Source organism: Rhagoletis pomonella, unplaced genomic scaffold (genome assembly GCF_013731165.1).
Source record: "Rhagoletis pomonella isolate Grant_MI unplaced genomic scaffold, Rhpom_1.0 Rhpom_scaffold_00010, whole genome shotgun sequence".
NCBI lineage: Eukaryota > Metazoa > Arthropoda > Insecta > Diptera > Tephritidae > Rhagoletis > Rhagoletis pomonella.
In genome coordinates this window covers 30,647,335-30,673,689 of record NW_023458564.1, presented here as the reverse complement: position 1 = coordinate 30,673,689, position 26,355 = coordinate 30,647,335, and the positions used below count along the sequence as shown (strand labels likewise).

At 34.4% G+C, this 26,355-nt stretch overlaps 1 protein-coding gene across 1 annotated transcript in view; it reads left to right on the top strand.

Annotated features, from left to right (window-relative positions):
- LOC118746340 (forkhead box protein B2-like) overlaps positions 1 to 25,963 on the top strand; it is a 47,720-nt gene extending 21,757 nt beyond the window's left edge. Inside the window, exons 3-4 of the mRNA XM_036480194.1 lie at positions 24,819 to 24,901; positions 25,060 to 25,963. Of these exons, the coding sequence (XP_036336087.1) occupies positions 24,819 to 24,901; positions 25,060 to 25,950 (974 nt within the window). The 3' untranslated portion in view covers positions 25,951 to 25,963. The remainder of the gene's footprint in view (positions 1 to 24,818; positions 24,902 to 25,059) is intronic.
- The last annotated feature ends 392 nt before the right edge of the window (positions 25,964 to 26,355 follow it).

The following is a 26,355-nucleotide window of genomic DNA, read 5'->3' as shown; positions in this document are numbered from 1 at the left end:
ATTTATTGAATCGAAGTTTTTGGAATTTTCAAAATATATCGAGCTATCGAAATTTCAAGGTTGTAAAGAGTATCGAGTTATTACTGCTCATCGAATTTGATCGTGTTACCAGAGGTAAATTGTCGATGGCTTTTGAAAAATATGGAGCTATCAAAATTAACCGAATTATAGAAATTTACAGGGGTCTCCAAAGTATATCGAGTTATCGATTTATATCGAGGTATATATGTACATTTTTGACTTATCGAAATTTATCGAGCCTTCAAAAAGCACAGTTATCGAAAATTACCGATATTAGTCGAGTTATTGAATTTTATTGCCTTATCGGATTTTAGTATTTTTAAAATTCATCTAATTATCGATATGTATCCAATTATCGAAATTTACCGACAAACAAGTGTGGTAACACACTTCTATATATGGCCTTCGAAATAATTGTGACCTAGATTAACTCCTTGGATAAATAAACATAACTATCGCAATTTCGATTTAATCGCTCATTTGAAGACGTGTTATGAACGAGAATTTTAATGACGGAAAAACTTGGCCTTTACATCAAAACCATTTATTGGTTTGGAATAAATATACTGTGAAGGACAAACCAAAAATAAATTTTCCTCTATGCATGATTACATCAAAGAGTTCTTCTTTTAATCGTGGCTTTAAAAATGTTGTGCAATTATTTAATTATATAGATTATATTATCGCTCTAATCTAAAGCAAACAGTTCCGAGGATTCGAACTTCGGCTGGTACACTAGTGCTTTGCTCTGTCGGTCATTGCGACTAGTAGCAACGGGAGCAAAATGTGAAACTTTTTTATTTCACGTGTAATGAATGGGCAGACTACCCCGTCAGTTGGTATGAGGCTACTAGTATTTCTACTGCTAGGTGCTGATGCATAGTCGGACAATTGATTTTTCGTAGAGCATCGCCATGTTAAAAATGGCACTTGCTAGCATAGAAAACAGAGGGTAAACGAACCAGTTGAACTGAAAAACTAACTGATAGTTTTCTAGTTCACAACCATGTAGTAGTTATCCCTGCAGGGTACTTATGCACATATTTACATACACACACATATGATGGTGGACTTAAAGTAAAGACAGACGGCAAACTTGATTCGGATTAACGCCGCTATGGGTCTAATCAAAATTGATAGAATTTTCATTTTTTTTTTTTGTAAAACACTCAATTATTACTTTTATTTATTTTTAATGCTACCTAGTCCTTGTGAACTTTTTTTAGAAAAATTAAACTAAAACATTTAAATTATCTAATAACAAAATAATGTGAAATAAAATAAAACAAAAGAAAACAAACTAAAGTTTAAATAAAAAAATTTAATTAAAAAAATTAAAATTTTTGGCAATCGCTCGAACCGAGGTCCGAACCTGGATCCTACAAAATTGTAGTACGCAGCTCTCATCACTCGGCTACCGCAATAGACAACAACTGGCCGTTTTGGTAAGTGTTGTCAACGAGAATTCCTCTGCTCCGCATTATTGTCCGGATCCATTGCAATTACTTCCCAAGATAATTCCGAATTAACAAGGTGATCCGAATCAACGCCGATGTCTGTCTACGGCTGTAAAGTATGTAAGTTCCTTTGAAAGTGCACTTCTACGCAGCCAATTTCAATAGCGTAATTTGCGAAATGATGACTGAAAGCGGAATTATTTATAAAAAAGAAATAAAAGTAAGAAATAAAACCGCAGTCATTTCGATAAAATACAGGTGTACAGTGTAATTGGAGCAGCAAAGCAAAGCAATAAAAAAAAAGTTCATATAATTGTATATATTAAAAGTATCGCTCTAAGCAAAAATTTATGGAAATTGCAAATGTAGACTTTTACATCATAATTCTGTGAAGAAAGTGGACAAATATGTGTATAAATAATTCACACAACTCTGCCTCAGGGTTATCCAACTACGTGTTATTAAGTTGAACAGGAATTTGTTTTTTATGTACTTATATTGGTATATATGTATGTACAATATACATATACAGTGGTCGAAAATATTTTAGCCACAACCCATATTGACAAGTTTTAACAATTTTTTTGTTATTTAATATTAGTTATTTTTTTATAAAAATATACTTCATTCTTTAATAAAACCGTGTACATCCAGGTTTCAAACTTTGTGTAATATAAACAAAATTTCGTTAAAATTTCGAAATTTCTAATTAGACATCTTGGAAAGATTTTTACTCTGCCGTTTTGTAGCACATCTAGTTCTGGCGCAATAAAGTGCAAGTTTCAACTTGCTAAAAATTACCGATGAGTATTTTCTGTATTTTTTTTTTTTTTTTTGTCGGAGATGTTACGGTTTTCTTCCATATAAAAATAAGTTGGGTTTTATATGAAAGCAATGCAACAAAAAAAAAATTAAAAATCAACGGAAAATTTTGAAACTTGTATTTTATTATACTAAAATTGAAACTGTGATTTACACGGTTTTTGCTAAAGAATGAACTTTATTTTAATAAATTATTACACAAGTAGAATTACAAAAATAATAAACTGTTGAAACTTGTCAATATTTTGTGCGGCTATAATTTTTCCGACCACTGTATGTACACATAACATTCTTTCATTTGAAATATTTTTTTACTAACAGCTTTAAATAACAGTTATTTCTTAATGGAAACATATAAACGCACCACTTTCGTATTTCCCACTTGCATATTTACCACCGATTGCGTCTGACAACTTCGAAGACTTGAGCATCTCGTATGTCGAATGATTCAGCAGAAAGTCAGATGTGTTTGCAGAAAAGTTTGTGCGGTAAATTTGTGTTTTCCTGTTTTTAGCTTACACATGCATGCACTTGCATAAATATATTTATGTATATATAAGCATATACATATAAACCTATGTATTTGCTGGTGAAAAAATGCGTAGAGGAATTTCCTCGAAGGTGTCACAATTGGCATTTTATGTCTTAAGAAAGTTCAAAAGCGAGAAAATATTGCTGCACACACAATTTCTTGATTTTCCTGTTAAACTTTTTTCTCTACTAAAATGTACAATCCGACACTCCCACATCTACTGCAGTCTTATGTTTATTTTTCTTTCCTTTTAGCATTCCAAGCAATAATGCACTTTTTTTACATACGTATCTACATGTACTTGTATGTATGTATGTGCATTAAGGTGGGGGCGATTTCACATTGTTTGGAAAAATTAATATTCCATAAAAAGTTTTGAGCTAATATCAGCCATGCTACTACAGTAGTATATAATAAATATTTGTACTCTATACATAGGGTATTTTAGGCTCTATATATCCAGATTTCGAAACAATACAGAAATCCTAATCAAATATCGATATCGGTATGTAAGTTTCGTTCGAAACTTATAAAAATTTATTTCCCTTCATGAGCGTGTCGAGATGTAGGTCCGGAATTAAAATTTGTACATGTTTGAAATTTGTTAGAATTTCTTACTCTGTACGGAAGATGTATTTATTTCAGCTGTCTGATTTCGGCACCCCATCGGAATAAGTATATCCATATGTATGCGTGTATCTATAACCTGCAGAAAAAATTTATCAATTGATAAAAAATAACCAACTTGCAGGTACCTTTTTTGCGGGATTTCTAAAAAATATATAAAATATGTAATGTAATAAAATCAAGTAAATAAATAAAAAAGTAAAAAAAATATATTTTGTTTATCTTATGGTGATTTCGTTTCGTCGAAAAAATGTTGCCCTCCCCCGGTGCAAAATGTGTTTGATGTTACACCAAACTCTGTAAAAGGGCATGTTTTTGCCTTCTTGTCCTTGTCATAATATTGTCGTATTGTCGGTATAAGTTAGTTGACATCTAATGCAGAGGTAACCACCCTTGACCATTTCGCGGCCATCGTCATAGAAATATACATAGTTAGCTTTCCTCAAAGAAAATATACAGATAATAGTGACCTTTAGTTCCTTCCTAATCAACTGCAAGTTAACTTATAGTTAGATACATTTCCTGCAGGGTATGCATAATAGTATGCTTATATTATATGCGTTCCTCCTCAATTGGCAAGGGTCGTATCTCACCCAATCATTGCACTGCATTGTACAATCAAAACACAATGCTCTGACGTCTCCAACAGCGTTTATCTGTAAACAATTTTTTCCGCTATTAGCATGACATTGGCGATGGGATGAAAAGTGCAAAAACAGCATTGACTTTAAACTTCATTGCAGATAATGTAACTGGGGATTTTGTGGTGAGGTGAATGCTCAACAACCACATTTGGCGCCGCAAACTATTTACGGCGCACTGTTTTCTGGTGGCGCTGTGGCTAGACAACAACCATCAGCTAACCAAAAGCATCAGCTAACGGGAAAATAAGCTTCAGCATGCATTTATTTTTCTTTCAAAATCTTTGTTTTTGATATATGTATTTTCACAACTACGTAAATACATACATAAACATCTACATATACACATACAGTGAACCACCAAAGTGCGATAATTTTTTTATAAAAACTTATTTCATACTACAACAAAAAACATAAAGATAAAGTTTCTAAACTTTTTGCAAAACTGAGGAAAATTTAATAAAATTACATACAAATTTTTAAGTTTCTAACCATATTTTGTAGAGAAATTTGGGAAAGCAGTTTTGTAGCCCTTTAAATTTTAGTTCAATAAAGTTCAAGTTTAATGATTCTATAAAATTCCGTTGATTTGTGATAATTCATTTTTGCTGACGGTTTCACACATTTTCTTCCGTACAAAATATGTTATCCACGAATTTTTTAATATTAAAATCAATATAAAAATTAACAATCTAGCCAAAAACTATAGCGACCAAAGCTTTCCGCTGCATGTGAAGCATGTTCGATTTAATTTTTTTATTTTCATGGAAATAAGCGCAAGACTCCGTCAGCAAAAAAAAATATCAAAAATCAACGGAATTCTTTAGCAAATTCAAACTTGCACCTTGTTACACTTAAATAGACTGCAAAAGTGCATAATCAAAATTTTTTCTAAAAATCTGATAAGAAAATTAAAAAATTTTATGAAAAAATATAGCACTTTCCTGAGTTTTGCACAAAGTTTAGAAGTTTTATTTTCATGTTTTTTGTAGTAGTAGGAACTATATTTGTTTAGTTAATGAAAACAAATGAAAATAAAAAACTTTGCTTACATTGTGAAGAATTCTCTGTCCGTCGACTTTGTAGTTCACTGTATGCACAGACTGATGTAACAGAAGTAAACACACACACAATCATTCAAGCGCATCTTTGGAATCTGTAATTTTATTATGTATGTAGATATGTACATATACCAAAGCCATTTCGATTTATTAGTTCTAGTGAACTTAGAACTACGACTAATTTGTATATGTAGGATTACAATCTTTTTAAATCTTTTAAAGCGAATGTCCAAGGAAGGCTTATTGCCTTCCTATAACGTTGGCCAAATTTTCGTACAATCACATTAGTCAATAAATCATATACATACTTATCTATATCATCATCATTACATGCCAGAAGAGCGATTACATAGTCCAACAAATTTACAAAAATATTACTCGACACAATACAACATATTATGAAAGAGATGTCACTCTGACCAACTTCTCCAAAGACCGTACTAGTCGAGAGGGTCTGAGTTTTTATTACGGAGGGTTAAAATTTATGCTAGTTTTGGGAGGTATCTAGTACTTCTGAGGATCGAGTTTTTTGGTATTGATACTTTTAAGGACCGGGTATTTTCGAGAGCATTCAGTACTTTCTTTAAATATACACATTACGGCGGATTAATTGGTTCGGAGCAAAATTTTCGTAGAAAGTGTATAGCAACTTCCAATTCTACGATTAATTCTAAACAAAACTATATACTAAAAATGGCGTTTGATCATCCCAATTTTCAAAAAAACAAAATCAGTACATTGTATGAAGAAAACACAAAATTTATTAAATCAAAAATTAATTTCGTTTAGAAAAAAATTATAAGAAACATATTTTTCTTTTAAAAATGCGACGGTCAAACATAATTTTTGGTAAAGAGCTTTTTTCGCCATTTTCGCTTAGAATCGAACGTAGAATTCGAATATGCCATACACCTTTTCGAAATTTAAATACTCTGACTTAATACACATCTTAGTAGCATTTTAAATATTAGTGTAAAAATCTCACAAAATGCCAGCACTTTATTCAAATTAGCATATTAATCCCAAATTACGTTCACTGAATGGCTAACTGTACTGGGTCCAAATATTGTTCTTGAAAATTATTGAAACTTTAAATTGAGTAAATGTGAAATAGAATTCAGTATTTTTAATTATCTATTCGACACTTAATACTGAGTAATTTAAATCGATCTTGAATACATGTATCAAACAGAGTATTTTTGAGTACTAAGTACTTTAGAGCTCTTTTAAGTTCTGAGTTCCTTTGTGAGTACTGAGTATCGATACTTTTAAAAATCTGGTACTGTAGATCCTTTTCAGAATCGAGTTCTTAGGACTTTTGGTATTGGTACAGCCCAACAGTAGCTTACACATTTTCGCCGAAAGTAGAATTCACTTGTAAAAAGTATTATGTATAAAACCTCAGACTTCTTCAATAAAATTTAGCGAGATGGATCGATGCCTCTGGAAGCAAATAAGTTTACCAAGAAAGAAAGTTGCATCAATTTATATTTGTTTAATTTAAAATTTTATAACATCAATTTTTTTTTTGTATTTCACTTGGCATTCTTTAATCTTAAAAAAAAAATATCGGAATACTTTTTTGACACTTTAGAGACCAGAAGCAACAACAAAATATACTTAATTGTTACTTTTGTTCTTCCAAAGTATATTTGAGTAGTCCACTTGCAAAGTGTGCTATGTAAATTTTTTTCGAATTTTAGTTTTTGGTGGTTAACGTACCAGTATTTAAAGTAGTTTCATGTCCACTAACAATGCAGTGCAAAATCCTTATATATTCTGAAAAAAATAGCATCAAATGTTAGCTACTCTAGCAAAAGTCGCTATAATTCTTACTGTATGTATATATACACTTTCAAAAGTCGCTATAATATTTATTGTACGTATTTATACAAGTTCAAAAGTCTCCATCTTCTGATGAACTTATAAAACTGCAAGAAAACGTGGCAGTTTCGGTGCCCAGTGGAATATGTCTTAAAAAAGAAGCAGACCAACCTTCATGGAAGAGAGAACGCGAAAAGCTTAGAAAAGCTGGCTATATAAAACTTACTGTTTCAAAACTCGCTATATTTAATTTCTATATATAAAAATTGCAAAAACTACCAGACTGCGATTTTGATTTTTAATGTTATTAGGCTCTTATTTATCCAAATTTTCAGATAATAAAAAGAAATATACAATTTGGAGGTTACTTGTTGTTGTACACGTTTTTTTTTTTTTAATTTATGGCTTACTATTACAAAATTACTTAACGCTGTTTGCAAGTGGACTACTCATTTGAGTTTTTTGTTCAACCTCAGAGAAAGATTTAACATTTTATACAAAAAAAAATCTATGAAACCTGAAAAAAACAGTTAAATATTGCATTGCCTCATACTATACATATTTCAAGTCTCTAACTCAAGAGGAAGTTGATTAAAAATCGATTGCAAGTTTTGTACTGAAATTCGGGTCAGTGATGCCAACCGGGGGAGAATTCCCAGATTTTGATGGAATTTGAATTCCTCGAGGAAATCGGGGCTTTAAATTTTGGGGGAATTCAATATACAAACGATTTTTATTAGAACATTCCTATTGAAAATAAAATTACAGATTGTAAGAAAAATCTCTCATTATGGTGGTATGGATTTGAAACATAACGTAATTTCCTCATGCAACTATGTGGATATTAAAGAAAGCTCAACCATGCATAGCGACACTCGGGTCTACGTAACCGAAACGACCCAGATTTATATCTGGCCAAGGACTGTCACTCCAGCATCACTCCCTAAAAACTCTTTGGGGAATTCGTATGCTGTTACAAAAACAACCACAACACTTTTCACTTGACATTTATATTTGACCCTATCATTTCTCACTTCGTTTTCGGCGCCAAGCCAACGTCTGGCAAAGTTTTGAGCAGTCTCATGAAAGTAAGTATTTATCAATACATAGAGAATTTTTTCAAAATGAGTAAAAAAAACACTGCAATGGAAAGAAATAGGTTCGGCATATATACGAGGAGGCAATTTTACTTAACAAACAATATTTTAAAAATAAAACCTCTTTTGATGTTAGTGCGACTTGTAGACAATTACAAAAACTTCGGATTCTAAGGAATAGTCCATTTATGCTAGATATACATAAAGGATAGATATGCTTTACGAAATATACTCAGAACTATTACTTTAAATATCATCAAAAAATATTGACCTTGTATTTCTCACTATAATTAATGATATTTTTTTTTGTTTTATAAAAATGAGAATGAAGTGCCTTAAAAAGCAAAAGTTGTTTTGAGGGAACACCGTTGAAAACAGGGGATTTTTTTTAAGGAATTTGGGGGAATTCGCCTTAATTTAGTTGGCATCCCTGATCCGGAAAAACAAGAAAGCTAGTTGATAAACATAAACCTAGTAAAACACATACGTATGTATATTTCGCCAGCTCAGTGAGGCTGTTAAAAAAATTGGTTCCCGAAATGTAAGAGTAATCATTAGGGAAGACAAAAATATGCAAATGCATATTATGACACAAAAAAAATATTTTTCCGAAAAAGCATAAAAATTATTATTTTGGTAATAAGTAAATTAGTTTTAATTAAAAAATCAATGAAAATTTGCCGATAGAGAAATAATCTTTGCGTTCGTTTTTAGCGAAAGCTGTTCAACAGTTTCCAGGTGTGTTGCGAACCGGTCAGTGAGTTTCATATTTTAAATATTGTCCAACAACGTCTTGTGACGTAGAGCGTTTATTTTCAATACATATAAGTATATAACAAAACTTTTTATGCGATAATTGAACAAATTTTAGTTGGAAAATATACATTGTATACATTTTCGGGGCATACTATATCGAGCATATTTCTAACATTTGGGAGCTCTATCCGCGTTTTCCCAAAAATAAAAAAAATTAATCTAAACGCGTACTTAATTTTGTATGAGAAACCTGTTTGTTTACGAAGTTTACGCGGTACAAAGCATTTACGCTTTAGATGAATGCCCGTAAAGTTAATTTTTGTTAATTTTTGGTTTGAGATTAGACGTATACCACATTTTTCAACAGCATTTTTTTGTCGAAATTTTTTACTCGGTGTTTATATTTATCTCTAGTGCAGCTTAGGAAAAAGTCAGAACGGCAGTTAGATGCGATAAAACGAAGATGTCAAGCATTGAGTATGTCTTCTTACGTGTTTGCTTGTCGCTTCCCCGCAAACGTGCAAATAAATACCTCAATTAACAGTTTGTTATTGCGCGTTCAAAGTACTTATCGTCGTCTCAGAAAAATGATGTCGAATGTTAAAAAACACGGTTTTGAGAAAATTGACTTTGAAGTTTATGGTCGAAATAATCGGAAACTGTACAGTAAATTTTTGTAATTTTTGAAGGAGACGTAGTTGGTGTTATTAGTTTTTCCATATTTTTACGCTTAATATCTCTTAACGTCAATGAGAAAATTGACTTTTCATTCCGTATACATTTGTCGTAAGTAGCGTTTACTCACCACTTTGTTTTGTCCATAGAACATACGACAATACTAAAGTATCTATTTAAACCACGATGGTATAATTTGATGAAAAAACCCAGACATATTTATTAAACAATGATTACTTATTAGAAGAAACATAACAAAAACATATTCATGTATTTAATAAAAAAAAATCTGTACATCTCTTATGCTGTAAATATGTTACGAACATACGTTTTCTTTACATAAAAACAAAAAACAATACTTAAATTCAGTCTTTTGTACATTTTTATTTCTTTCATTTCATTGGAGATAATAATGAACAACAAATACTAGTATTATTGTGAAAAAGCGTTTGGCGCTCTTTGCCATATTTTTCGTCTATCGAGCAACCCACACTTTTGCACAATAATACTAGTATTTTTTGTTCATTATTATTTTCAACTTATATTAAGAATTATTTTTTACTTTTTAGTTTGATATGCTTTAAAAGCGTGTTTTTTAGTTTTTTTAAACTATATTTATTTTTAATTTTTTAGTTCGATTTATTGTTAAAAATTGTTAAAAATAAAAATTTTTCTAAATGCTCGAGTGCTCGAGCCGGAAAGTAAATAGACGGTACGCATGCGCAGACAGCACACAGAGGCTGTGTGAGGAAATTATTTAATCCTGGCGATCCTAATCAGGATAATGAGATAAACTTATGAAATTATTATATTGTCGCTGATTCTTGATAAGTGTACAAAGTTTGAATTAAATCTGTCCGTTTAAAGTGGGTCAAAATCGAGTCCAAAGGAGTCGGTTACAAACATACATACATACAAACATACAGGTGAAGCTAATAAAAGGGTGTTAAAAAAGTACGTTTGTATGGGAATTTGTCGTATGTGACGCATTTTCAGCACATACAACAAAAGGCATATCCAATCATTAATATTATGTAACATACGACAAAATGCGCACGAAATATCTCAAAAACTAAGGAAGATATAAAAAAATGGATTGCAGAAATCAAAAGAGCATGTCCAGCTTAGTAAATTTGCATCAAAATCCCAAAATCGTGATTTTGCACATTCGTCATCCGTTTTCTGAGGCGACGTTATGTATACAGTTGTCATGGCAAGGTAATTTGCTTTTATTAGAACTTTACAACTTCAATTTTTCTGAAATGAAAAAAAGTAAAAATTCAAAAATGAAAAGAAAAACTGGGTGAAAGATTGGGTTTTAAGGTAAAATTAAAGGGAATATGACTCGGTTGTACAGAGACTATTTGGGAACATTTCACGTATCATTGAACACGAATGAGGGGCTTGCATTAATAAGAATAATACATCAACCATGATTGAGAAAACTTTCAGTTCTTTCAAAAATCTCTTTGAACTTGTTAAGCAAATTTTAATGCAAGTTCTCATTTAAGCTAAGCAACATCTTTACTGCGAAGTAAGGTTGGACCCCGTAATTAATTGAATACTGAAAACAAACCTCTTGGCAATGTAAACTTACAGCAAGTGTTCTCTATTTATTGGCTTAACTCTCTATAGGAATAAGTTTTGACTACTTGACGTTTGGCAAAAATGCACGTCGAGCCAAAAATAAGTACGTTTTTAAATATCTTTTACTATGTCAACATCATTCACTTAAAAAATGATGCACTGTCACTCTGCGCCACGATGAAAAGTCAATTACCTCACCAATTCTTCGTCTTTACCTCCATTTAATTCACTGAAGCTATGCTCCTTTCCGTATAAAAGCACATCTGCTGCGACACATACATACTTACTCTCATACTCCCAAGTTGACTACTGGCAACATCTTACACTGGCAGTTTAACAATTTTAATTCTCTTCACTTTGTTTTCATTTCCGTTTCCGTTGAGTTTGTCATTGCAATAAGTAGCGACAGCTGCTCACGTTTTTATGTCTCACATTTCCTTTCCACTTTTAACTGAATTTTAAGCAAAGAGCTATAAAGAGATATTGCAGTACATAAGCCATTCGTTAACTCAATCCGAATAATAAAAATCGGGACAGCAAGCATTTTCCATCCACTGCACAGTACATAAAAATACTCCAGTCTTAAAGATGACACGGATATCTACCTACATATCTACATATTTATGTACTAAGTCACATAATATAAACGCATATTTATCAAGAATTATTAGAGATTTCCAAATATGAGTATATCTAATTTTTGGTAGTACTCACGTGTTTCTTACACAAACAAACATTTGTACAAACTATGCATGTATGCATGTACATACGTGCATATGTCCACAGCAGCACTGCATACGTTGAATGTGTTTTTATTTGCTTCGTCAGTTCGAAATCATTTTTACTGCAATCAGACACGAATAAAGTCAGTCATTTCATTTCCATGCGCAACATACATACATGCGTACATACATCCGTATCTGTGTAAAGAAACGTCTATAGTCACAGGCAACAAAGATATGGTTGACACTAATGTCAACGAATATGACATGCCATTTTAATTTTGGCCTGAACAAGTTGGTGTCAGCCACACCTGAGAGTAGGCACTCGTCATCGTGAATGCCATCTTTTTATCTTGCACGCTACCAAATGTCCTCTCCGGCGTCAATAAAATCGAAACGTTCCATGTTCTTTTCAGAAACACCGTTGCGGACGGCATACACCCAAAGGCGAAAGGTGTACAATTTTGCGAGAACATAAACGAATCAATTAACACAGAAAGGGAGGGTGGTAAAGAAGGTATAGAGCAAACAATATGGAGAGGCTGTAGGAAATGGCATTCTTGAAAGGCATGCTTGTTTGTAGCAGTGTTTTATTTCGGTTGGTGTGACAATGTGTCAAAAGTAATTAAGCATAGTGTCGACATCAATGAAATGTCAACCTCCAAGGGAGATAGCAAATATGTACTTGTACATATACCGAATGATGCAAAAACAGCATCGGGTGATAGTTTGATGGATCGGGGGAAATTGCATATCGACTCTAAAGCGTTTGGTGACAGTTACTGCGGAAGCACACAACAACTTAAATATGTTTACCAAAATCAATATAGGTAGAAAAATTCGCAATTTTTTGCCAATGTAATATTTGTAAAGTATGTATATATGTTAAATAAGATCGTAAACGTAGAAAGGATTTTTCAATAAGAGCAGCTAGATGTTGACATGGATTACAAGCTGTCATTAACGAAATTCTTTTTCATTTGAAAGGCAAATGCATGCCGTTATGTATGGGATGTAAAATACTTCTCATGTCACGGATCCGAGTGGTCAAGTTTTCAATGACTCTGCCGCATAGATCCGGCTGAATCTGTACGACGGCCTGGGTTGAATTTAAGGGCATCGGTCGACTGCGGCTTTTTGGCATGGAGCTGCGATTGCAGGAAACCCTACAAGAAAAAGCGAAGCGGGATGAAAAGACCGGGCTTGAAGCAATATGTGCTCCATGACGTAGGCTGTGTGACACGTAGTGGAGCTACATTCTTTAAATTTGGCCCGCTAAGTTGAAATATGTGAAATTCCGAGTTCTAGTGCCCGGTGAGAAGTGCACTGCTTGAGGCTCTTCTGCACACTTTCACGGACCAAGGCGACGATCTCGCCGATCTAGTGTTCGCTTGATGTATGGGTACTGGTCGCCTCGAATTTGGCCATTGGAGTATGCACGGCCAATTGTGAATGGGCCCAATGCGAGTAACGTTTCTCCTGACGAACACTCATTTTTGTAATAAAAGTTTGTCACTTGGACGTAATACTCCATCAAGTAACTAGCAACTGTTATTTTGGTTTTAGTGACTGAATAATAAACAACAGATTAGACAGACGGCGCCAAGGCAGCCTAAGCTGTCACAGGTCGCCAACATCTACCTACGTCAATTCAAAGACCCTGTTCTAAGGATTCTTTGCGATGCCATCTGGGGGTCGTTAGGGGCACATAACTATACTCACGAAATACATATGTATATGCATTTTTAAATAGAAAACTGACTTGGAATATTAATTTGGGTTGTAGGTAAACCGAGCGGTTAAAGACTTTAGACTTCGTCGGAGAACATCTAGCGAAACCAGGAGTCTGAAAACAGATTTTCTACTGCTTTGGCCATATTCGACATTGGTCAAAGTGCAAAACCATCTTACATAAAATTTCAATGCTGTACATACGGCAGAGTATCATATGTAAAATCGTAATGACCGAAATGCTCTCAATGCAGGAAGCGATAAAGCCCATATGAAGTCTGCATTCCTATGACTGTGGCATGCCCTGCTGCAAGTTTTTGTTTCAGATGACTTCCCAATAGCCAGTGCAGCGAAATGGTTGATTGAGAAGAGGTGCGGTCAAAATTAGGCTACTTTAAGTGCTCAGTTAAAGCTCTCGCCCTCTCAAAAATATTTACCTACATAAATTTACGTGCAATACTGAACTGGCGGGGATACCAGAACACTGCTATTTAAAGTAACGAACCCGTGGCAAACTATGAATCTAAGGCACACGAAGGGCGATTTAGAAAAAAATTAAATTTATTATAAAATTACGCCTGTCAGAGGGGAGATAAATCAATACTTTTTTATTTTAAGCCGTTATAACTCATGAAAATAACGAGAATTGGAAAGGAAATTAAAAAAGTAACGAAAAACGACGGACCTTGCCTTCACTAACCGGCGGTTCCACGAAAGCAATTTAAGTAAAAAAAAAAAGATTTTTTTATTTGAACCTAATATGCAAACTGACAGAGAATAAATCATTTATCAACTAAATTGCTTGCGTTAAACTGGCTGTTAATATATTCAGAGTCACTTTTTCTTGCAATTTTTACTTATTATACAAATAGATTATAAATCCTTCAAATAATAATAAAGGTCATTGATTTATCTCTCTTTTTATTTTGACGTTTGTTTGTTGTATCTATCCGGAACATCGGATCATTATAGCCGAAATGTAGCTTCCATGGACCTCATCGACAATACCATTTGTGGTTTCTATCAACACAGAATAACTAATTTCACTGATGTTCTCCGACGTTTTCTTGACTAAGGAGGCGTACATTAGGGTCATATGTATAAGGAATGTATCAGTTCTCAATAGATTTTTAGGGTTTTTTAAGAAGCCATAGCATTGCACATTTTAATTTTAATGTGCATAAATTATTTGAAAACTATGTGCCTAAACGCCTGTGTGTTCACGAACAACAAACACAGTTATGGTTCACAAACGAACTGAGAACTTTGAAAAACAGAAAGTCAAGTTATTTTATATTACACAAGAAAATCGTTTTACACTCATACTATGTAAAATACTCACTTCTGCGTCATAAGTTCTTTGAATTAAGTGCAAAGTGTTACAAAGCTTATTTGTGTAAAATCAAACGGCGTATAATATTTAACTCCGAATTATTTTATGATTTTGTAAACTCCAAGCGAAATGTGCGTGGGTTTCCTTCCGCCATGAAGTATCAAAATACCGTCTCTTGTGACAATCAAACGATCAGTTTTTTAAATACAACTATTCCTTTAACTCCCAAGCATAATTTGACTATCCTTTTAAACTAAGTACAATTAACTAAATACATACCCCACCCTGGTGCGAAATAAAGTCAATTGACCTTATTACCTTTTTGAAAAGCGAAATTAAGCCAACAAAAATTTGGAAATAAAGTCATTGACGCTACTTTCTCATTCAACAACAATGCTTAAAGTATGTCGATTCATAGGAAAAAATGTTGTTCTTACAATCGTGCCCCGTAAGTGTTGTTTTTTAATAGATGAAAAAGGTTGTTTCCAAATCCTCAGTGTGGTGCTATTAATCCACACACAATCATGAACCACCTCCAATTGATTTTATTAAAAAATTTAAAATTACGAATATTGTAAAAACACGATGCGAAAAACCAAACGCAGCTGGAATACGAGAAATATTTGAAGAAAGAGTGCAGAAATGATCCAGAACTTGCAAAACATGATTCGTTTCCACAAAATTAAAGCGACAACTAAATTGAAGAAACAGTCCACGTCCTAAAACCCCGGAGGAACACTGAAAGAATTCTGTGTTTTAAATTAGCATATTTTGAACGAAATCGGAATGTCTAAGGTGGAAAAGAAACCAACCTTTCTATAAGGAAACAATTATAGAAAAGGAATTTTCTTACACTGTATTCATGTCTCCGCCAGCAATTTGTGACGACATCATTTAAAAGCAGCTAAGGAGAACGACGACACTATTTATTAAATGGCACATTCAAGCCAATGTGCCAAAATGCGGGTATAAACAATTGTTGATTACCTATTTAGTATCGGAACCGAGATCATGTAAGTTAATTGATTGGTTTTCACACACTTTTGAGACACAAATTATATGCGTAGCACGACGCCGGTCGCGCGGGGTACGCGAGGCGCGAGCGCGGCGCTCGCGGTGTGGCGCGGGACGCGAGCCGCCGCGAAGCTAAGCAAATTTATGTTTGAAAGAACAATAATGTCAATGGATTTTATTTCGCTTTTGAAAACGTAATAATCTCAATTGACTTTATTTCGCACTAGGGTGGGAAATAAAGTTAATTGATCTTATTTCCGTTGATCTTATTACCTGTCACCATTAGTTTACCTGAAGTCCTTAAAGCAGTCTTTTGGTTACGTTCCTGACCAGGCCCGCTTGTTTTCTTATAAATTCTACTGATTATCCCTATCAGCTTTATTTAATTTGTCTCTTAAAGAAGGCATCTTTCCAACTGTACGGAAGGAATCGTTCATAACCCCGTCACATAAAAGCGGTAGCAAGTCTTCGGTGGAGAACTATGGGGGCATAGCTAAGCTCTCTGCAATTCCTAAATTATTTGAAGCAATTATTACCAATCAGTTGACACATTCTATCTCCTCGAACATTTCATAATGTCAACATTGCTTTTGCAAAGGGATATCAACTTGAACAAATTTACTGAGTTCACAACTTTTGTATATTTTAAAAGCGTTTAGTAAACACATAAATCTGGATGGTATATTTATAAATGTGTTCGTATGGAACAGTAGCTTATGTCGAAAGGCTGGCTTTAGTATAATGCGGCATTCGCACCATACGATTGCGAATGACTCACTGGCGCAGATCCGTTGAAAAACTTTTGGAAAATAAACGTGCGGAAATATTTCCGATACTAGCAAGTCAATATTCTTATTAAGTCTCATCTAAACATTTCTTATCGTTTAAAGAATAAAGGGATCGCCGCATTATACTAAGTGCAGCTTCCCGACATAAGCTACTATTCCCTACGAACGCAGATATGTATACTGACTTCAGTAAAGCATTTGACAAAGAATGTCACTCGTTGCTCATCTATAAACTTGATCTTCATCAACCTAATTTTCTACATTGGATCTCTTCATACCTCTATGATAGATCACAAAAGGTAATGTTTAAAAATAATATTTCTGACGTCATTGATGTTACTTCAGTAGTCCCACAAGGTAGCCACCTAGGCCTAAACTTAGACAGCATGGCTAACTGGTGTAATGTGAAACATATGCGTCTAAATCTGGAAAAATGCAAAGTAATGTGCTTCTCGCGAAGAGGTGTTCAGCCACTTTCTTATAAAATACATAACCATAACTTGGAACAGGTATACAATTTTGTGGACCTTGGTATCACAATGGAAACTTAATTTGTATCTTCACATTAATGTGACTGTCAATAAGGCTATAGGTGTACTTGCATTTGTGGAAAGATGGTCAAAAGAATTGAGTGACACTTATATCACTAAAACCCTATTTACGACATTAGTTAGACCGATTCTGGCATACGGTTTGGTTATTTGGAATCCAAGGTATCGTATTTACTCAGATAAGATAAAATCAGTTCCAATGCGATTCCTACTTTTTGCATTGAGAAATCTCCGATGTGATTCTCAATATAATATTCCAAATTATACAAGTCGCCTAAAACTTATTAGCCTTCCTACACTTGTCAGTCGGAGGGAAATGTTTGGTATAATTTTTATGGTTAAATTACTGACAGGTACAATTTCAAGTCCGTCTCTTCTGGCTGATGTTAGCTTTAATATTCCCTTTCGTGTATCAAGACACTTTTGTGACCTATTTCTGAAATCCTGTCAAAATAATTTTGAATTGCACGAGCCACTCCATTGCTTATCCCAGGATTTTAACTCTCATTCCAGCACGTTTGATATATTAGATTATCTCTTCAGCATTAAGAAAGCGATACCAGCCGCTCAATATATGATTTACTAACATATTTAGTTCGGTAGCTGAACAGTTTTAGATTTAGACATTTAAGAAGCTCCTGCCTTTCGTGACTTGGCGCAAAAATTGGAAATAATGGTTCCGTACGTCAAACGGGCTGCGCCCCTCGTGCGGATGGGTGGTAAAGGAGAGTATAACCGTTGGTATTATTATTATTATTATTATTATTATAGCAGTAAGAAGAGGTGTTATCCTCCCAATGCTACTTTTTTCACTGTCTCCTCAACCGTACGGCCTGTCATCATTATCCTGAAACCACAAAGTCGATAAAACCACATCTTGCTCACAAAGCCATTCTGTACTCAAAGTAAATCTCTGTTTTTCTTCTCAAGATTAATGTATGTATTACACATCGTATATAGTCCGCTCTTTTTTGATGCGTTGTACTTAATATATAATGTTAGCATATTTAGTTAACTATACATAATTTGTGCGAAATAGCTAAAGCATTCAGAGGAACAAAAAACGCGCTAAATAAATTGAGCAAAACTTCAAATAGCACACAAAGGCGTAATGAATCATGACATTTGTTATTTCTTTACTGCCAGTAGGCATAAATGCCTACAGTCTTTTCGAACAACCAACCCAAGTGTGTATGTGTAATGATAATGAGTCACAGTGCAATAAGAAAAAATAAATCGCTATTTGCAAATGTGCATTACCTTCTTCAATTAATTATACGCATGAGAGTAATCGCACCTGTAAATAACCACATACATATGTATGTACATTAAGGCGTATCACGAAAAAAGCTTAGCGTAGCGTGTGTCAGTTTTATTTGAATACTTATGACGAGAAAAAATTTTGGGTGTAAAAATTTTTTTAGGCACCCACTAAAAACCGCTAAATCGCGTCTTTTGCTATAACTTTCTTATTTGATGTCCGATTTTTAAAATGTTTATGTCGCCGAAAAGGTCGCTCGGGACTAAACTTTTCCATTAAAAAAATTTTGGTTCAAAAAACAGTTTTGCTTTATACCTTCACTCATTTTGGAAATACTATACCTAGATTTTTATTTTTAATCAGTAAAGGTATAAATCAAAACGGTTTTTAAACCCGAAATTGATTAATAGCTTGAGATGGCTGAGCGAGACCTTTTCGGCGACATAAAGATTTTAAAAATCGGACATCAAATAAGAAAGTTATAGCGATTTGGCGGTTTTAGCGGGTGCCTAAAAAAATTTTTACACCCAAAAATTTTTCTCCACATAAGTATTCAAATACAACTGACACATGATAAACTTTTTTTTCTTACATATGTTTTAATACGGCTTAATGTACATATGTACGCAACACACTTAATATTTGCAACCGTTAATTTCAAGGACTTTGTGAGCAATATAAAAATCGATAAATTGTACTAGGCAGTTAATACTTATGTACATTCCGCATACATACATATGTATATTTACAATGCACTGTACAATACTGTATTAAAAAAATAACTACTATTTACATGCAACATGTTTTGAGCCGCACAAGAAAAAGTTAAATCCTTTTTTAAGCTGGCACCCGATTTAGAAGAAATATGTAAGTTAAAAACTAGGCCATAGGCCTTATTTTCATTTAACGGCTCGGTATTTCGAGGCTTAACAGCAGGTGTGAAGCCCAGCAGAGAAGGCATCAGAGCTCTACTAATTGTGAGTTATGGCGGTTTATTTTCTACCGAAAAATTTGCCTTTTCATTACTCTCTGCGTACAAATACTAAGAAGAGGACAATGAAAAGACAACATTTTTTGTAGAAAATAAAACACCATTAAATACCTAAAATACGAAGGGTAATTTGATGATTTCGGTTGAAAATTTATAGTTTTTTGAACATTCAGTTCTTGTATTTGAATGGTTTGCTCTTATAAAGCAATATTTGAGTAAGTACACTGAAAATGAAATTTCATAAAAATGCTACGAAAAACTTTCGTAGTCTTGGTTTTTGTACAATGTACGAAACTTTTGTTCATAATACGAACACATTTTTCAAAACGAAACAAGATTTTACCAACCATTCGTAAATATAACGAAAGGACTTTCGTAAAGCCTGTTTTCAGTACAATTTACGAAATCTTTCGTTTATTTTAAATTAGGTACTGAAAAAATCTCTGTACGAATAATTTTGTATATTGTACGAAGGCATTCGTAATATTTACAAAATCTACAATTCTGTATTCGTACAATTTACTTAATACTTTCGTACATAGAACAAATGCAGAAACATTTATTTTAAATTCGTACAACAGACGAATATTTTCGTACAATATACTAAATTACCGTCAGTTTAATATTTCATCATATTTTTATGTACTGCGTGTCATTGCGAAACTACTGGTTGGCTACTGTGAGACGTATAATATAATTTTAAAAGTTTTAAGAAGCTTTTTCTGGATCAAAATACAATATAAAAATAAATGTTAAAGCTGTGGATAAATGCTTTTAAGCATACAATGTTTTTAACATCGTCCACGCTGAGCCTTGCCACGCCACTTCATAAATAGGCAATTTCGTCAGTTAGCTATCAACGGCAAGCCCAAGCCAGGAGCAGACGCACTACTTAATGAAATTTTAAGTAAGTACATGTATGATTTTTCACTGAAACTTGCCTTTCAGACGCCTTATAATTTTCCTTTAATTTATAGTCGAGAAAGGAAACAAATATCGAAGAAGCTGCGAATCTGCCAAGTACCTCGACATAAAAACATTGCAAAACATTTTGTTAAAGAAATACGCTTAAAATTAGGAATAAAAGCAAAATAAAAGTGTTGTGTTATAATTCGTCTTATGGTTTTTACAGGGTGGTGAATGAAAGCAATTGGAAGTTCTACGAAACAACTGCAGTTTTTAGGAAAATAATTTCGTTAAATATACGAACTTTTTTGTGCATTTTACAAAAATTTCGTAAAAAAATAAAGAAATAGTACGAAATTCTTTAGTAAGTAGTACGAAATTCGTTCGTAAATAGTACGAATACGTTCGTAAAATGTACTAAGATCTGATGTCTCATATTTTCGTAGTATGTACGAAAACGGTTTTGTACAATCAACGAAAATTTTATAACTTCTACAAAATTGACAATTTTATCCAAAAAAAAAATCACAGAAGGAAAAAGAAATTTGTTCAACTAAAAACTGGGTTATGCAAGATTTAGACTTGACTTGACTTATCTGGTAACTTACAAATGACTACTCAGCCTATTAACAAAATAGATACAAAATTACCATTAAAAAAAATTATTTACTACGCGTAAATTGTGATTACTTTTATTTTATTTGCTGTCTTTATTTTTCGATTGCCAGATGAATTACATTTATACAAAAACTTATATTTGTGTGGCATATTTGTAGGCGTTTTATTAAAAAAAATGAAATGGCAGCATGATTCTCTCATGGCTCTCTTTGCACTTAGAAACATAACTTAGAAATCAAAAATCTATAGTTCTCCAAGTTTCTAAGTGAAGTTGTTTTTTGGGTAACTACATACACGTGCTTCTCATTTGCCAGATATACAATTTTCAAGTCAAGTCAAGTCTAAGTATTGCGTAACTTGACTTACACTTACAACTGATTGGGACTTTTGTTTAACTGAGCAAAATGTTTTTCTAATAACTTTTGTTTTGATTGCTTTTGTTGTAGATTCATATGAAACATCAATTCAGAGAAAACATCAATGCAATCGACCAAATATTTTAATAAATCCAAGCAAACAACCTTTGAAGTTTACCTTCCATATAGGTACACAATACTAAGAAATGGCAACTGAAAGCAAACTTCTTTACCGGGTGGTAAAATGTGCCTTACAATTGCACTTACACACAAACAGCCGATTTCTCAGTCGATGTTTAATTATAATCAAAAGATTATCTCTTCTTGTCAGTTTCTCAGTGTACTTAATATGTATACGAATGTCTTCGTACAATATACAAAATTATTGGTACAAAGATTTGTTTGGTAATTTACGCAGGTGTTTTGTAATATAAACGAAAGTTTTCGTAAATTGTACTGAAAAATTTCCTTTTGAAACTCCTTTCGTTATATTTACGAATGGTTCATAAAATCTTGTTTCGTTGTGAAAAATGTATTCGTATTATAAACGAAAGTTTCGTACGTTGTACAAAAATCAAGACTACGAAAGTTTTTGGTAGCATTTTTATGAAATTTTATTTTCAGTGTGGGTTTTGCTATAACATAGAACATCCAAAGGGTAATCAAGTTAACCCTATAACTCAAAATTGGTAAATTTGCGCATTCATGCTTCTCGCATAAGGGTGACGATATGTATTTACTTCACATTTATTAATTTCTTATACGCATGTCCTAAATATTTTTGTTGAAAGAAAATAATAGTCATATTTCGTATTAATGTTATTCTATTTGTATAAAAACAAGTCAGTAAAATGTTAGTTTAGTACTCCACTCCACTTACTTAACTAAATTTATATTTGGCTATTAGTTAAGATTGTCTTTTCAAATGGAACTATTTAATTTACACATATGTATTAATAAGGATTACTCAATTAACGATGTACATTAAAATTTTGTAATAAAGAAAGAATTGTTTATATAAATTGGACGCCAAATAAACCGATTACGTAAATTTTTGCGGATGCATCCTAATTTTTCCAAACCCCCGGTTTCGAGTTATTCGAAAATGTGCAATTTGAAAAAAAAAACGGTTGCCGATTTTTAAATTAAGAAAAAACAGTATAAACCGATTTTATTTTACACAGTTTTCATACAGTTCCCTGCAGGGAAAGCTACCAGTTGTGAACCAGAATGCTCCCAGTTTGCGTTTCAGCACAACTAGTTCACGTTGTATCCTTTTTCAATGTTAGCGACTGGTATTTTTAACATGGCGGTGTCATAGGAGATGTCAATTGTCCGCTCCTGCATCAGCACGCTACCAGTAGAAATACTAGTAGCATCATACCAGTTGACGGGATAGACTGCCTATTCATCCCCCGTGAAAAGCATAAGTATGTCATTTTGCTCGCGGCGCTGCAACAGTGGCAATGGTCGACAGAGTAAAGCTTTGGCACGCCAAATCAAGAGATCCGAGTTCGAATCTCAGTGAGCGAATCTTTTTTTTTTTATTTTTGTTTTTTTTATTTGTTTATTTTTTATTTATATCTCTTGTGTAATTTCTAAATTTATCGTTTTAAAAAGAACAAAAAAATTTTTTTTTTCATTTTTTATGGTGTTTGAGTATTTGGTTTTTTTCCAAATCAAAGTAAATTTATGTAAAATTTCTATTTTATATTTAAATTGAAATAATTATTTAAATTAATTTACTTACTTTACTTTAACAACCACCACGCTCACTCGAACCTGAGATCTCAGAACCAGAATCGGTAGTTTTCACTCGACGCCACAGCCGACATTTGTGATGAAAGCAATTAACCACGGCTTAGTTTTGGTTATGCCTATTCAAAGACAGATGTCGCTGATCGCATAAGTTGTTCGAAATCGCCGAAATGGTAGGCCGTCGCTTTAGCACATACTGGTTAATGAACTAGTAGTTATACTGGCTGATTTGGCATTTCACTGGGGAGAACTGGTATAATTATAGTCCATGACGAACTGGTATGACTCTCCCATTTAATACCAGTTTTCGGACTAGAATTTCTACCAACTAGTTTACTGTTTTCTGCGCGGAACTGGTATAATTATGGTTCATAACGAACTGGTATGACTTTTATCCTTAAATAATAGTTCATGAACTGGAATTTGAGCATACTGGTTTAGCTTTTCACTGCAGGGTTGGTATGAAGTCATTACCGAAAATTACAATAAAAATATTAACAGTAAAGATGGCTTTTAATTAGAAAAGGGCAAAGCAAAATAAGTTCAGTTTTTTTTTAGATCAAAAGTGAAGCAAATAAAAAATCAGTTTGGACTTATTTTAACTTTTTTAATACTCTTTTGGATTTTCCTGACTTTTTTCGGATCTTCTTTCCACCCAGCCGAGTGCCTAGAAGTGCCTACTGCCATGAGATCCATGGTTCAATTTCTGGTCCCAGCAACTTCAAAATAAGTTTTTTCCAAATAGCAGTCGCCCCTCGGCAGCAATGGCACACCTCTGAGTCTACTTCTGCCACAAAAAAATCTTCTTCGTTTTGTGTCACAACAACAAGAAGCAGAACCCGAATTGGAAGAGAGTTCGGCCAACCACGTAGAAAATGTTTAAGCGCCAAACATTAATTTATTGGAATGAAATATGATATACTGTTCATGCCCAAATAACCTAGGATATAGTTTTAGAACTTCTTACGGGTTTCCCTTAAACCGTAAAAAGCCTTGGAAACTTCGAAAAACTGAAAACTTTTATTGATAGCTTAAAATTTGTATGAAAACGTCGAAAAAAACTGTGGAATCTGGCTTGCAAAAACCGAGTGATTTGCCCTAGCGCATACCAAACTGCCTAACTTCACTGCTTGCCACTTCCGACGGAAGTATCCAGCTTAATGTTTATGGTCGGTAGAATCAGCCAATTTACAGTTTCATTTATGACGAATTCATAAATGTAAGTGTTTGTTGGGCACAGTTGTTGTTACTCTGATTGCGGTTTGCTGTTGGCCAAAAAGGAATAAACAAGACACAAATGCTATCTTACTGCAGGGCGCAATATTCAACTTAACTCTGAATCTCTCGAACTGCCTTAGCATCATATGCCCAGAAAATGTTGCGATAACTCAGTAATAGTTTACAAAACCGCAATCCGCAAGAGTTCCGGCCGGTCGACTTCGGTCGACTTGAAAATTCCCAAAGGCCTTACAGCCAAGAAAGATAATGTACGGACAAATGTGGTATGTTGAAATAAGCGAAGAACTACTCCTCCGCGTTTGTTCGACAGTGGCAGCTTGTTCACCTACGAGTAGTTCGTTCGTACTTGCGTACTTCAACTTGCCCTCCCGATTCGCTCTCGTCAACTTTGCAGCCTTGATGTTTACTAATTTAATTTATTAATTTGTGCACTTTCCGTTTCTGTTACAGGTTTTGGCTTCGTAACATTTCAGAGCGAGGATGTGGTAGACAAAGTTTGTGAAATTCATTTCCATGAGATCAACAACAAAATGGTGAGTGTTCGCAACTTTCTGTGTACATACATATACATATAAGTTACAGCTCCCTGAACGACCTATTACCTATCGTATTTCCTGCTGCTGTTGATATCAGCTTTAAACCGTATTTCATAAAATATGCTTATAACGATTAATTCTACTTTGCTTTACAGGTTGAATGTAAGAAGGCGCAACCAAAGGAAGTCATGCTGCCGGCCAACTTGGCCAAGACGCGTGCTGCCGGCCGCTCTGCTTACGGTGAGTTGGTAGTTTGGGGCGGTAATGCCAACGGTGGCGGTCTAATCAGTAGTACATTTGCCACTGCGACACACCACAATCTAGCCGGCGCTGCGGCTGCTACCAGCTCGGGCGCTCACCACCACCACCATCATCATCATCATGCGGCGCATCCACATGCCGGCATGTTCGGCGGATCAGGCGTGGGCGCTGGCGCTGGTGCGCCTGCAGCATCCACTTCGTTACGCTACACTCCCTATCCCATACCGACACATTTCTCGGCTGCTGCAGCCGCTGCTGCAGCTGCTGTCAATCACCACCACCATCAGCAGCAGCAGCAACAGCAACAGCAACAACAACATGCACAACAACAACAGCAAGCTGCGGTGGTGGCGGCAGCAGCCGCACAGCAACAGCAATCGCTAGCCAATGCGGTTGCAGCAGCCACTGCTGGCGCCACACATACACTTATACCATTCTCAGCTACAGCAGCAGCTGTTCAACCTGCAGCGGCTACTCCTTCACTGTTGCAATATGCAGCCGCTGCAGCAGCCACTAATCCCCAAGCAGCTTCAATTTACGATGCCGCCGCTATTGTCGGCTATAAGCGCCTACTGGCAGCTGCCGCGGTCGGCGGTTTACGTCCGCCTGCTGGGATAGGTCATTTGGCCCAACCAACGGCCACACAAGTTCGTCCGACGCCAGCGGCGACAGCTGCCGCCACTCTTGGCTACCCACTGGGCGATTTACTATCGGTTCAAGGGCTGGAAATGCCGACCACAGCCACGCTATATCAATTGCCGGGCGCCAACACGCTTGGCATCTGACCGCCAACGGCAGTCATAACGCAATTGCCACGGCCACAATAAAGAGCTGCATTTAAACAAAATATATTGGGCCAACACAAAGTAAATAACTAAAGGGGTAACTGAATTTAAATGTCCGGCGCCCTTTTGTGGTTGAGCAGTTGCTGGGCGAAAAATGCTCAAACACACAGATTTATGTATACCATATCAATTTAAAAGCAACAAAATCAATACACGGATACCTACAAAAGCGTACATACATATCCTCCTCACCGCGGTACGTAGTTGGCAAGCGCGGCATTTCCATACGGGATTTACTAAGTGAATGACACTTTACACTTTGCATTAATTGAATGCAATTAACGTTATTAAATTATTATTTTTTGGCCTTATTTCAAAAACTTGTATTAAAATTGGATAGAAGAG